Here is a 15,018-nt window from a genome sequence, read left to right on the forward strand (position 1 = left end):
ATAATCCCAGGATGCTAGGTGATTATTTCAAGTAGTGTGAATTCTCCATATTTCATATAGTCCTCAAGAATATTTTATTTTTGTGTTGTTTGTTGTTTTTTTTCTGATGTGTCTATACTTAATACCCTGTTTTCAGTCTGAGGTCCCAAGTAAACAGCCTGAGACACCCGATGATATCATTCCTCAAAAGGTAAAACACAAATTACCGTAACAGAATGCCAAATACTTGCAGTTATGTTTTTTTTTAAATTTTTGTTTGTTTGTTTTGTCTTGGTTTGTTTTAGTGCATGGTAGGCTAGACTAACCCAAAGGATGGACGTTGAATTTGTTGTTTGTGTTAAGTCCTTAGAGTTGAAAGGTTAGTCGCCTTCACGCTGGGAGCTGCCCTAGTCTCGGCTTGGTTCTGATAGCCGTCTGGCACCTGTATGCTGCTCACTAACAGGCTGAGGGTTCACTCTCTCCCGGGAAAGCACACCGCTTCACACGCAAACTAACAAGTCCCAAGGCATGCTGGTAATGGGCAGCCAGACTCATCAACGTGTTTTCAATTACTCCTTTGACTCCTCTAGACAGTCTGTATATTTGGCGATTGCAAACTTGTCCTCTTTTAAAATTACTTTTTCCAAGCAGAAGGCGCTAAATGGAAACTGAGAGTGTATCATCACTTTTTAAAACACAATTGTAATTTATTTTAATTAGTTTAAGTTGTTGTGATTGTTTACTTTTCCCAGAAAGATTCAGTATATAATTCAGTTTAAAAATGTGGTTCTCTAGAACACAGCACTATACCTCAAAATATTCAAGGGAAAATGCCCACAGTTCCAAATTTAAGTTGGTTGCAAAATCAGCAATAGATTTTGGTCCACATCTATTAATCATCGTCTTGCCCATCACTAACCATGCTTTCATTTTTTTAAAAAATGAACAATTTTGAGTTGATAATTTTTATACCTCATGTGGAGACTTGTTATAGTACAAAAGTTACCACCTTGCTTTCATTTCAAAAGTATCGCAGTATCAGTATGTGCTCATCAGACTGGCCCTTTCGTAACTGTGATATTATTCTACATCATTTCAGCACATCTCTGTGTTGTACAGTATATTTCTTCTGCTGCACATCATTCTTCATTCCCTGACTCTGTACCGAAAGTTAAAGGAGGGCTAATGGTGGCTTGAGTTAGGCATCTTTTCATCTCAAAATTGGTTCAGTATTTTGGTTTAAACATTTCAACCAGTTGGACACTTGTTTCCACTTTAGTTGAAAAATATTTTTTTAAATCTTATTCGAAATAAGCATTATTGTAGACAAAACATATTAACTTCTTAGGTTAGGCTGATGGAGTATTTTCAATTAGATATCGTTATTCATAAGAAAGGAGAGTTAAGATAATGCTTAGAAAGGGAAGGCTTCAAAGTGTTTCAGGCACTTGTCTTTTTCTAATTGTTAATTCAAGGTCTGGATCTAATTCTTGTCAAGGGACTTGTATACTAGAAGCTTTTCCCTGTGGTGTTTTACATTTTTGAAGGAAATTTTAGACCTTAATTTTTCATTGTCTATGGTTTTAAGAAGAAAAGGGTTTGAGTCCTTTGGAGAATCAACCTGGTTTTAGGATAAATATTAATTATTCTAAAAAGGAAATGCTTTTTAGACCATGAAGTTAAATCTCTTCTAATATTTCTAGGTAATTAATTTCTCTTTCAAAATGGGCTTACATGTATGTTCTCTATTCCTCAGTAAGTTTTTAGATCATATTCGTTTACACAACAAATAACAAGGATACGTTATAGCCAGTCAGAAACACCAGCTCGGAGTAGCAGGCCTGCCCAGCAGTGTTATCTGGCCTGAAGCTGGTTGATTCCGTGTGGGATCAGGACTCAAAGGTTTAGGCCATTTCCAGAGTGCCAGGGAGGCCCGGGAATATGGGCAGGAACAGGGCCGTTCTGGGTCTCTGCTTCCAAATAACTCGCATGGGTAATTCCAACTGGATGTATGGCCCTTTGGGAGAGGAGCAGAATTCCAGGCTCTTCCCAAACTAGACACCTGTTTACTTTCCTTGAGGCAGGAGCAGAGTTCCAGGCTCTTCCCAAACTAGATACCTGTTTACTTTCCTTGAGGCAGGAGCAGAGTTCCAGGCTCTTCCCAAACTAGACAGCGCCTTGCAACTTGATGCTTTCTGACCTTGCGCGTCCTCTCTACTGTCCTCTTACACCAGTGACGCTCTACGGTACTAACACGAAAACGTTGACTAAAGGTGGTTCACTTCTTTTTTCAGGAAGAACAAAACTGCTAATATTGTTGTTTTAGATATGTCTTTTAAAAATCAGTGCAGTTTAAAAGTAGAGAAGCTTAACCCCAAACTCTGTGGACTTAACTGTGTGTAAGTACAGTCTGTGAGTTCTTGAAGATAAAAGTATCTGAATTCTTTGCTTTTGCTGTTTCGTAGAAACCTGCTCGGTACAGAAGGGCCATAAGTTATGACAGTAAAGAATACTACATGCGACTAGCCTCCGGCAACCCAGCCATTGTCCAAGATGCCATTGTAGAGAGTTCCGAAGGTGAAGCTACCCAGCAAGAACCAGAGCATGGCGAAGATACGATTGCCAAAGTCAAAGGTCAGCCTTCCTCTCTGAGTTTAATGAAAAAACCGTCCGTCGCGGATGCACCTCAGATCCAGCGTTGCTGTGGCTGTGGCGTAGGCCTCAGCTGCAGCTCCAGTTCAACTCCTGGCCCAAGGAACTTCCATATACCATAGGTGCAGCCCTAAGAAAAAGTTTAAATTTTTTAAAAGTTAAAATTAAAAAACCATTAGGAGTATTCCTTCAACGTGAATTTATATGGAAAGATTAGCAACTGTAAGAATCAACCTTAAGAGAAACCAGGCATATTTACCATCTTCCCTTCTTAGAGGCTGATTCTATATCAGAACTAAAGAGACGGGCTTGTCTTTCATTCCTTTACACAGCGGAGTGTAAGGCGCCCATTGGCCTGATGGTTTTTTAACTGTACCTTGCAGGATTCTGAGCGGCGCCTCAGATTTGAAGTTAAGGTCCTTTCTGATAAATATTTGCAAAATTAAAAGACCTGTTAAATGTGTCATTAGTGCATGTTATCCATCACTGAGAAATAATGGTCTTTCTTCCTGTGAGTTAAGACAGATTGGCCCAAAGCTGTACCCTAGGAGCTTAGTGAAACATGCTTACGATGGCGAAGTGGTTGCAAATTCCAATTTTTGTTCCCTTGCTCCCTATGTATTCCCTCAGCCCCTTCTCCAGTTTCTCCATGATCTGGAGCTGCCCAGTCTTGAAGATACCAGACTGTCCTCTGAGGCCTTGTCCAGCTCCCCTGTCCCCCAATAGCACTTGGCTTATATCTCTTAGAGCAGTTTCAGTGATTCCTTTCGCTGCATTTTTCCCCCTTAAATTCTAAGTTTCTCAGAGGCAGAGATGATTTCTCTTCTCCCTTTATAGATTTTGGCACATGCCTAGCACAAAATGAGGATTCGTTCACTATTGAATAAGTAAATCAATCCATTGTTTTAATTTTTTAAGCCTCTAACTTACCATAAACTCAGAAGTCTCGGCCCTATTCCATAGATAAAGCCCTAGAATGTAAATTAAGAACTGTACATTAAAAATTATTTTCAGATCCTGTGACTGAAAACCTAATAGTGTGTGACCATGTCAACAAAAACACTCCCTACGAGTTTGATCAGTTTCTGCTGTTACCCCTGTTCCCTCTCGCGACGACTATGAATGATAAACACTTCATAATCGATCTGACGTGTCCATAGAGTTCCTGAGATGTTTAGTAATAGAAAAGAGTTTTCACGCTTCTCATTTCTTGACCCTGCACCAGCAGAGTTATTGACATGGGTCCAAAGCTGTGTTTACTGGCTATAACCAAGGTACACAGTTCATAGAGTTTGTGATGAGTTGTGTTTGGGTCACTGGCATTTGACTTTTCTTGGCCTCGTGTTCCTCCTCTCTAACTGAGCCAACACCACCGATACTGGTGTTACTGCTCTGCTATACAAGGTGTTAGGCTAGATGGAGAGTTGGAGGCTTTGGTTCATCGCACTAAAAATAAAGTAGCTATAAGCCCTTCCCTTGTGGTTGTTCTCAGCGAGACTAGATTTTTCTTGCTTATTTAGTATACTCTTTCACAGGGCAAAATAAGGTCCTCCCCAAGGCAAAGCAGACCCTTTGATAACTTGTGTTCAAAGGATAGGATCCTAACAAGGTGACTAGCAGGTTTTCCCAACACTCCTAGAGCAACTATATGGTAGCTTTAACAATACTTTGTGGGTACCATTCAAGACTGTTACAGTACATGGGAGTGTTAGAGTTTCTTGGGAGTGCTTCCTACACTTTGGGATGTCAGTGCCTCATCAGCTGATTTTCATTTCGCCTTCTTTGTTTAGTAATAAAATTATCAAAACATAGGCAATAAAATGTTAACTTATTTGGCAAATTAAATTACCTGGCCCTGTATTAAAAAGAATTGTGTTCTCATTCTTTATGACCTGATAATTTAATCAAATTCATTCATATATGAATGGCTCTACTGCCATTTGTAAAATGAGTTTTGGCAAGTCCTGGTGGGCCTCCAGGTAGGTGAGATCTCTTAGAACCATGTGTGTAACTTGCTGTCCTTATTTTTGTTGCTGATAATGATGGACCATGTGTCGCCGGTACCCCTCAAGGACCCCTGTCCATCGGCACCAGCCCCTCTTACCATTCATTCTGCTAAGCTCTCCATTTATTCATCATCCTCTCGACACCGACTGGGAAATCAGAATCATTACGCGTGATGCTAAGCACTCTACAGGAATTCCCTCATTTAGGCCCCCAGCAATCTTCCCCGCGACCCAGGTCGGTCGTGTCCTAGTCCCGGTTGCCTAGGTAAGAAACGAGGTTCAGAGGCAGCAGTAATACTCCGGGTCGCGGCTGCTCCTCTGGAGCCTGTGCTGCCTCCCCAGGACTTCGTGGAGAGGAACCTGCTCCCCGAAAGGCCCCCACGAAGCCGCATGGCCCTCTTGGCTCCTCCCCTGCAGGACTGGTGAAGCCGCCTCTCAAACGGTCTCGCTCTGCGCCTGACGGGGGCGACGAGGAGACGCAGGAGCAGCTCCAGGACCAGGTGGCCGAGGGCAGCTCCATGGAGGAGGAGGAGAAGACGGACAACGCCACGCTGCTGCGCCTGCTCGAGGACGGCGAGAAGGTGCGGGCCTGCGGGCGGGAGGGTTGGGCGAAGGGCTTGGTTGCCCTTTTACGAGACTGGGCGAAGGGTGCTCCTCCGATGGCCAGAGGTAAGTGCCGGAGCCCGGTGCCTGCGGGGTCCGTGCTCGGGTCCCTTGTGGGCAGCGCTTCCTGCCCTCTGAGCGCGCTGAGCAGCGTGAGCGTCCGTCGGATCCTGCACGAGCTGTCGACGCCCTTTGTTGGGCTGCCGCTCGTGTCCTAATTCTGTTCCAAACCCTTGTCCAGAGCCCGTGCAGGCCGGTGCGCTTGTGCTTCTCGCTCCGCCTCCGTCATTCCCGGACCGGCCCGAGCGGCCTCCGCCGGGGCTGCGCCGCCCTCTGCGGCCTCTTCTCCCTCCTTCCCGACGTCTCCTCGCCTTCCCGCCCCGCTCGACCCCGACACCCCGCCCGCCCTCCAAGCTCGCGATCCCGCCTCCCCGCGCCCCCCGCAGCCCTGTGCGCCCTGCCTGCCACTCCCTCCGCGCCGCCCTCAGGGTGTCTCTGCCCGGATGCTCCTCTCTCCCTCCTTGGCCTGACGTGTGTCCCCGCGATGCCCACCCACAGCCTCATGTGTCTGGCTGGCCTCCGCACTCACACACAGGGCCTCCTTCGCTGTCTTGCCAGCTCAGACTTAGCTGGAACCCTCCTCTGGACGGACGTTCGTAAAGCCTTACGTGATCACTCATTTTATCTTGTTATAATTACTTATTCCCGTGTCTGTCTCTTCTCCCGGGGAGCTTTCATAGGCAGGCACTGTTTCTTGTTTCGGTCTCAGGGCCTTACACAGTTTCAGCCACCCTGTAAACCTCAAATGAAGGCGTGACTAGTTGAATAAATAAAGGGATAAAGGAATGAAGGGATTGAACTTGTCGTGTCACTTTGCCAAAGGTTGTTTTTGCCTCATATTAGATCTTGGTATAGCCCTTGAAATCTTACCCACTAAGAAATAGTAACTAGAAATTAGGGTTTCATTTTGTGGTGGTGGTTCCTTTTAGGGCCACACCTGCAGCATGTGGAAATTCCCAGGCTAGGGGTCTAATCGGAGCTGCAACCGCCGGCCTACACCACAGCCACAGCAACTCGGGACCCGAGCTGCATCTGTGACCTACACCATAGCTCACTGCAACACCGGATCCTTAACCCACTGAGTGAGGCCAGGGATCGAACACGCATCCTCATGGATACTAGTTGGATTTGTTACTGCTGAGCCACGATGGGAACTCCTAGGGTTTAGTTTTTTTCAGTTTGTTCAAGTATGTGGCCTGTCTAATCTTGAATAAAAACGTTAAAAAGTCGTATAACTATTAAAAGTACATTAGATATGAAGTAAAAGAGAGGCTTCTGGGGTCTTAGGATTGTCCCATTTCTTGATCTGAGTGCTGGTTGCATCAATTTTAAGCATTTGAAAATTCATCAGCTGTGCACTTAACAAAGTTTTTTTCTGTATGTAAATTATACTTAAAATAGAGTTATTTTAAAAGTATGTCAGTATTTTTCCTGTAACAGTCTACATTTTCATTATTTTTTATTTTATGATTTTTGTTTTTTCCATTATAGTTACATTTTTATTATTGAAGTAGTTCAGATGTGATGAAAATTCACTTATCTATGCATATTTTAGACAATCCATTTTCTAATGCTGCCCTTTTTTAAACTTTTAATTTCATGAGTACAGTTTTTCCTCTAATTGCTCTAAGTTTGAATAGTGCAGGAAATGTATTGAGACTGACATTTATTTGACATTTTGTTTGACTCTGATCTAGTTGCTGATATTTTTTCCTTGACTCATGTTGAACCGAGTGTAAGCAAGAAAGAATTTTTACTAAGAACTAGCCTCCTGCCTGTTGGAAAGAAAACAGTGCTGACAGTGAGCGATTTAGCGACTCCTTCCGTGTATGAGGAAAACACAGCCTCTGCCAAGTTTGGCTTTTTACAATGGCACAGCAGTCTGCCGGGCAGGCAGGATCCAGCAGGCAGTGAATAGAGACAAAGTCCCCAGCTCCAGTTTCCAGAGGTTGTTATGGAAAAAGAAGAAAGTAAGCCATGTGCAGGAGAAGACAGCCAGCAGTTCCCAACCTGACTTTGTACATAATTCTCACGATATCACGCATTCTCACAATAAGCCAGTGAAGTAGATTTGAAATTTACATGAAGCCATGGGAGCCCAGAGCCATTAAGAAATGTGACCAGGTCTCTAGTTAGGTGACAGAGCTGAGAATTCACTCAGGACTGTCAGGCTCTGCAGGCCCTTTGCGCTCCGTACCGCCCCGCCTGGCCAAGGGCACACTGCTCAGGCGAGCCTCAGCTCCCTTTCCTGCAAAGCTTGTTTGTCTGTCTGTTTCCCTGTCTAACTTGTTCATTGACCGTAGAGCCCAGTACACACATGCCTGGCCCAGAGTGAGTACTCAGTGCCTACTAGGAGAAATGGATGGGGTGGATGGATATGAGTTGCTTCCTTTTTCTGAAGTCAACTGCAAATCAGACTGGAATCTGGGCTATTCTTTTTTTTTTTTTTTTTTCTTTTTATGGCCGCCCCTGCGGCATATGGAAGTTCCTCAGGCAGGGGTCAAATTGGAGCTATAGTTGCCAGCCTATGCCGAAACCACAGCAACACAGGATTTGAGCCACAGCTGTGACCTGTGACACAGTTTGCAGCAACGCCTGATCCTTAACCCACTGAGCGAGGCCAGGGATCGAACCCGCATCCTCATGGACACTATGTTGGGTTCTTAACCCCCTGAGCCACAACGGGAACTCTCTTGGCTATTCATTTTAATATGCTTTGCTCAAGGGATGCCATCACAGACTGACACCTTGGTAAAATCTTATTTGCCCATAAAATCCATGTTTAAAAACATTTTGCTTCATTTATATAAAAAAATGCTTGCCATTTTAAAAATGATATTAATAAATGTTTATGGTTTTCTTTACAGATCCAACACATGTACCGCTGTGCTCGAGTCCAGGGCCTGGATACCAGTGAGGGGCTGCTTCTGTTTGGTAAAGAGCATTTTTATGTGATCGATGGATTTACAATGACAGCAACCAGGGAAATAAGAGATATTGAAACCTTACCTCCAAAGTAAGTAAATAAATGAAGAGACTCAGAATACAGCTGTTTTTATTTTTTTATTTTTTGTCTTTTTAGGGCCACACCTATGGCATATGGAGGTTCCCAGGTTAGGGGTCGAATCGGAACTGTAGCCCCTGGCCTACACCACAGCCACAGCAACTCAGGATCTGAGCCTCATCTGCAACCTACACCACAGCTCATGGCAGTGCTGGATCCTTAACCCACTGAATGATGCCAGGGATCGAAGCTGTGTCCTCATGGATACTAGTCAGATTTGTTTCCGCTGAGCCACAACAGGAACTCCAATACAGCTATTTTTAGAAAACAATGTACTTATGTAATTTTTTCTTAAATGCAAAAATTGTGTTTTCATTAAGGTTATCGCCCAGTTTGGGTGTATCCATCATTAGCTAGTCACAAGAGTAATTGTTATTTCAAGGTGTAAGGGGAAAATCTACCTTATTTATCAAAATGAAAGTTAAACAAAATTTACTGCTATGCATTCATAGCACTAGACCTCAAGTTCTTTGTTTTATAATCTTTATGCAGTTATTCTGAATTACTGTTTACTTTTTTCCAATTTCAGTACAAACACAGTTGTAGAGAAAATGCAGGCAGCTGTACGATATCACATGTCAGTGACCACATCCTCTGAGTGCCCCAGAAGCGCCGTGACTGAAACTCAGGCAGGAATTAACTGAGTTTATCCGCCTGCCTTGGCTTCTGCCAGTCTCGAGGTGGACATGATAGTGGGTTAAGGAAAGCCCAGAGGCAGGCAAAGCTTGAAGGAAGATGAAAAGCTCAAGGCTCAGAAAATCAGCCTGCTCTTTTCTCCCTTTAGTGTTTTGGAAATCTAACATACAGTTTAAATGTGGACATGGTCTCTGTAGTGCATTCCTAGGAGAGAGTTCTTTTTTGTCTTTTCTAGGGCCGCCCCTGAGGCACATGGAGGTTCCCAGGCTAGGGGTCCAGTTGGAGCTACAGCTGCCAGCCTCCACCACAGCCAGAGCAACACCGGATCTGATCCGCACCTGCCACCTACACCACAGCTCAGGGCAACTCCACACCCTTAGCCCACTGAGCAAGGCCCGGGATGGAGCCTGCATCCTCATGGATGCTGGTCGCATTCATTAACCACTGAGCCACCACGGGACTCCTAGGAGATATTTCAGATAATTACTTTCAGCAGCAGCCAGGGCCATACTATGACTTCTGTGGGCTTCTTCCTCCACCAAAAAAAAATTTAAGCTATGTTTTGTGACTGTGTTGGTTTAAAGATGAATATATCCATATTATGTATTAAAACATTTTCTTGGCCCCTGGGAGCTCCCGTTATGGCACAGCAGTAGCAAATCCAACTAGCATCCATGAGGATGTGGGGTTTGATCCCTGTCCTCGTTCAGTGGGTCAGGGTCCTGGCATTGCCGTGAGCTGTGATGTAGGTTACAGATACGGCTCAGTCCTGAATTGCTTTGGCCGTGATGTAGGCCACAAGCTGCAGCTCTGATTCGACCCCTAGCCTGGGAATTTGTATATGCTGCTCGTGAGGCCCTTAAAAAAAAAAAAAAAAAAAAAAAAAATCTCTTAGACCCCTAAAAGTATGTAGGCCTAGGCACTGATAGTATATAGACCTGTGCCTGATAGATTAGCCCTGACCGCAAGAATATTGCTTTTTAAGTTATAGTCACCAAAGAGGGTTTCTAGTATGTGGAGTAGCAAACAAATTATTCTCATGAAGATTTTTTTTTTTTTGAACGAAGTTTCCTGATATATTGTTCCCTGTTCCACATCACCTGTGAAAATAACAGATGCTTCGGTTGAACAGTGATTTATCTCTTGCTGTGTTCTGTTGTCTCCTTTCTCTCTCTGCTTCCTGTAGTATGCATGAGCCGATCATCCCCAGAGGAGCCAGGCAGGGCCCCAGTCAGCTCAAGAGAACGTGCAGCATTTTTGCATATGAAGACATCAAAGAAGTGCATAAGCGGCGTTATCTGCTGCAGGTGGGCTGGCTGAGTGGTGGTCAGCGCTTTGTCGTCTGTCTTTATTCACACTGTATTTCTTAGCTTACTCCTGAGATTGGGTGTATACCAGGCAGACTCGTGTCACATGGATGCATTGGTGTATATAATACATCATCTCTCCCTTTTTTTCAAATCGCAGCCTCAAACTTTGAGTGGAATCTTTGTTATCCATCTTTCCCGATAGCTATTCAAATTTATGTCATACTTTCAATATAAAAATTGCATCCTTACTGTAAATGTATAAAATTATGATTTTATAATTATTTTACTATTTTCCTGTTAAAGATTTTAGAAACAAATTGAGCAGAACAAATTGGCTCTCTTTATTTTGTAATTTCTTTTTTTTTTTTTTTTCTTGGCTTTTTAGGGCCACACCCATGGCATATGGAGGTTCCCAGGCTAGGGGTCCAGTCGGAGCTTTAGCTGCCGGCCTGCACCACAGCCACAGCCACGCTAGATCCGAGCCGTGTCTGCTCACGGCAACACTGGATCCTTAACCCACTGAGTGAGGCCAGGGATCAAACCCACGTCCTCATGGCTACTAGTTGGGTTCGTTAACCGCTGAGCCATGACAGGAACTCCTTCATTTTGGAATTTAATTTGCCGCTGGAAGTTCATGACTAAAAATGTCTTAAGTGAACAAGTTAATTTCTTCAATGTTGTGGAAATTCGCAGTGGAAAAGTTAACCTGTAACCTAATTTGCTTTTTTTATTTCCTTAATGTCTTTTCTCTCCAATCACTTCAGCCCATTGCTGTGGAAGTCTTCTCTGGAGATGGACGGAATTACCTCCTTGCATTTCAGAAAGGAATTAGAAACAAAGTCTATCAAAGGTATTGCTGATGGGGTTACTTTATATGCTGTTTGTGAAGCAGTGGGAGCTAAAGCTAGTTTTTAAAACTCTGTTAGATCCATGAATTAACTTTTTTGAAGGAAATGTTCATTACACTTTTGATTCTGTTCTATTTCGAAATAGCATTTTTCCTTCTGGTAACTTAGAGTAGATAGCATCAAAGGCTACTTTTATCACTAAGTCCCGTGCCTCTAAGAGTAACGGGATGATGAAACTGTGGCTTAAAAAAAATAATGCTAAATGTTCAAAATAGGCTTCTTTCATATTTACCAAAACGAAGGCAGTGTCTGCCATACTTTACTGTTGAATGCAGAGCCTGAATTCCCTTAGAGTTTATGAGAATTTATGTGAGACTTTCTCTGACCTTGGAAGGGAAGTTGGATATCTTCATCCTTGAAAAAACAGCATAGCCAAACAAGCACTTGGTGTAATCCAACCATATTTCATTTTTGGTCACATCTGTTTGCATTTTATCGTAGAAAAGAAAACCAGTGTATATCCATGGAGCTTGAAAATACTTCTGTTGGATGTGCGAACAACAGGCTTTTAGGAACTGATCACAGTGTCACATGAGCCCCCTTATTCTTTGAAGAGTAGGAAGCATGCCGGCAGTCCCGCTTTTAGCGAAGTCTTGTTCTTCAAATGACTTCCGTGAGGAATGACTAAGACCACACAACCTTGCTTGTCGTTGCAGTTCAGTAATAATACCCGAGGGCACGTGAGAACCGAGGGAGGGTCTTCTCAGAAGTGCCTGGAGAGGTTTGGGAAGAGCCGAGCAAATGACTGAAATTTTAGTCTTTCTTACTAATTTCTAAAGGCGATATTGTGTTCAGTATTAGTAAATTATCTGCTCTTCCTGACGACAAGCTGTTAAAAGGAGAGGAGTTAGTCTTTCTCTGAGGCATCTCTGTATATGTGCCATGTTCAGAGTTTGCATTCATTCTGAGAATTTTCCCACAGCTCTTTTTTGCCTTTAAAAAAAATTGTGTTAAAAAAAAAATTGTGTTGACATTATGAGCAACTCTCAAAGTAATTGTAACACTGTCACATAAAGGTTCTTACCCTGTGTGTATTTTCATTTGTTAGCGGGGTCTTTGTGCTGGCATGTGTTGAGCTGTTAGCACCACTTGCTGTCATGTGAATATTTAGCTGTTAATTACTCCTTAGGAAATGATTAAGTTGACTGAATTCCTGTGAAGCAGAGGGGCAAGGCTTTTTGCCTTCCAGGAATGTGGCCGCATATGTAAAAATCCAAAATGACAGAAGCCTTGCTATAAACCTTTATATTTGGCTTTGGAAACCATCATCTTACTGTTTTTTGTAACAGAGCATTCTCATCGTTGTATATTCCTTTTGCCTGCTATTTACTAAGTAGCGGAGCAGTAAATGCTGCTGCAGTTAAGGCCTCCCATTAGATCTGGACTGAAAGGTCATTTCCAATTTAATGCTTTTTCTTTTTTTTGCTTGTTAGGGCACACCCTCAGCATATGGAAGTTCCCAGGCTAGAGGTTGAATTGGAGCTGCAGCTGCCGACCTACACCACAGCTCACGGCAACACCAGATCCTTAACCCACTGAGCGAGACCAGGGATCAAACCCACGTCCTCATGGATACTAGTCAGGTTTGTTACCGCAGAGCCACAGCGGAAACTTCAGTTTAATGCTATTTTTAAATTTTCCAGGTTTTTGGCTGTAGTGCCATCTCTAACTGACAGTTCAGAGTCTGTATCTGGGCAACGACCAAACACAAGCGTGGAGCAGGGGTATGTAGTTTGCTTCTTGTACATTACAGTTTAGTAGTAAGTCGGAATCATTTATATCTGGACAGTGTTAATTTCTTTCCATCAAAAACAGTGGGTTTTTTAAACCATTTATTTATATATATATTTTTTTTCTACCGTACAGAGGACAGTATTATTTTTAATGAGTGTTCTGCCTCACCCTACCCCTGGTGGTGTGCAGAAACGTTTTTAAATACTGGAAACTAGAAGAAAAAAAGAAAATGTGTGCAGTGATCCCTCATGTCAAATCAGGGCTCGCATTTTGATCAATTCTGTTCTTATCGTTTACACATGCGTATATTCCTGTGTGTAATCGAGTCCATACTATAAACAAGTACAGAATTTTTTTCTGTGTCTTCTATTCAGTATTGTATGTCAACGTTTCCTCTCGTTTTTAAAAAATTCTTTAGAAACATTGCTTTTATTTGCCAGCCATTCATCACATGCATAAACCATTCTTACTCATCTTTATCAGGTCTCCTTGTTATGATAATGCATGTATGAGCCCTCTATTTTGTAGGATAAAATCCCCTTAGTAAAATTGTACCAACTTTAAGACTCTTAATACACAAGACCAACTAGATTTCTGTAAGATGTATACACATCTGCATTCCACCATTAGTGGATAAGTTTGCTTGGCTCGATAGATGCTTGCCAGCTTGTTAGATTTACTTTGTAATCTTTACCGATGTTACGAAACACTTCATTTTTTACGTGCATTTCTTTTCATATTAGGAATCGAGTTAAGCATATGTATTTTTAGCCATTTGAAGTTACCATTTATGAATTACTTAACATTTGCCCATTTTTTTTCCACCAAGTTCTTTCTTGGTGGTGGTGGTGATAGTTTGGGGTTTTTTTTTTTTTTTTTTGAGAAATAATTTACACTGTGTTAGTTTCAGGTGTACAGTGTGATAATTCAGTGTTTGTGTGTATTGTGACGTGACCACTCAGTACGTCCAGTTAGCATCCCCTCTGATTCTCATCATCATCGCTGTGGGACTTTCTTCTGCAACAGCATTTTACTCTTTGCTTGTCATGTGCCATTGCCATGTTTTTTCAAGTTCGTTTTTTTTTCTTTTTTTTTTTTTACATTTAAATTTAAACTTCTCTTTTTGTTTGTTCAGATCTATCAGTGGTTCTTTTGTGCTCCTTTCAACTGCTTTTAATCTTTCAGATGATACAGCTGTTCCAAGACTCCATATACCCAGCTTCATTTATAGTCACTCAGGAGCTGGTAGCCCTTTATAAAGAAGCAGTGCTTTGGGGCTACAAATTAATTATTACAGCATGTAGGAAAAGAATTTAAAACTTTACTGGGGATTCTGTAATTTGGAAATAGAATTTTATTCTTACTTGTATGCATCTAAATATCTTGAATTTGTATATTTCTCCTTGTTACTGCTTTTATTTTTCGCTAGCTGAGATTTAGCAAATACAAGTGCTGCACATATGCTTTTGTTAATCTCAGAAACATGCTCTATTCCTTCCTAATCATTGGTGGTTTTGTTAAGATAAATACAGGAAGTGAAAGTCCCCCTTAAAGCATTGAGCCCTTTTTCTCCTTGTAAGCAAATGGCTAGCACTTCTGCCTGCCTAGGTAATCGTCCGCTTGCCATTTCACTGCTCTTACCACTTTCTGTGCTGAGTCGGCCGTTCTTAGAGAACTGTCCCAAGCTCAAAGGCAAGAAGCAGAAATGCATTTCCAACCTCAGTCTTGTTTGCAGTTGTCCCCTTTCTTACAACGTTGAGGAATGATCACAGCTCTTTTTCCAGGAAGAGTATCCTATATATTCAATTTGCCTGAAGGGAAGAATTTATCTAGAAGTGAAAAGTAGGACCTATACTCTTGAGCTAGATATGCTTATAAACTAAGGTTTATAAAGCTCTTAATTTCCTTTCAGACAATAAAATGAATACTCATGTGCTTTCCTACTGACTCAGTGACCAATTTGCAGTCTTCATATTATTAATTATCAGTGTTATAAAGCTGTTAAGCCTTCAGGATTTTATAGCATTCTAGGAAAATCTGCTATAGAAAAAAGTGAATAGTTTTCT

At 42.3% G+C, this 15,018-nt stretch overlaps 1 protein-coding gene across 1 annotated transcript in view; it reads left to right on the forward strand.

The window, feature by feature from the left end:
- The window catches only part of WDFY3 (WD repeat and FYVE domain containing 3), a 274,276-nt gene that overhangs the window by 223,597 nt on the left and 35,661 nt on the right, over nt 1-15,018 (forward strand). Inside the window, 7 exon segments of the mRNA XM_021101795.1 lie at nt 137-190; nt 2,445-2,613; nt 5,055-5,218; nt 8,168-8,316; nt 10,187-10,307; nt 11,075-11,160; nt 12,862-12,942. Coding sequence (XP_020957454.1) covers nt 137-190; nt 2,445-2,613; nt 5,055-5,218; nt 8,168-8,316; nt 10,187-10,307; nt 11,075-11,160; nt 12,862-12,942 — 824 coding nt within the window.

Source organism: Sus scrofa, chromosome 8 (genome assembly GCF_000003025.6).
Source record: "Sus scrofa isolate TJ Tabasco breed Duroc chromosome 8, Sscrofa11.1, whole genome shotgun sequence".
NCBI classification, from domain to species: domain Eukaryota; kingdom Metazoa; phylum Chordata; class Mammalia; order Artiodactyla; family Suidae; genus Sus; species Sus scrofa.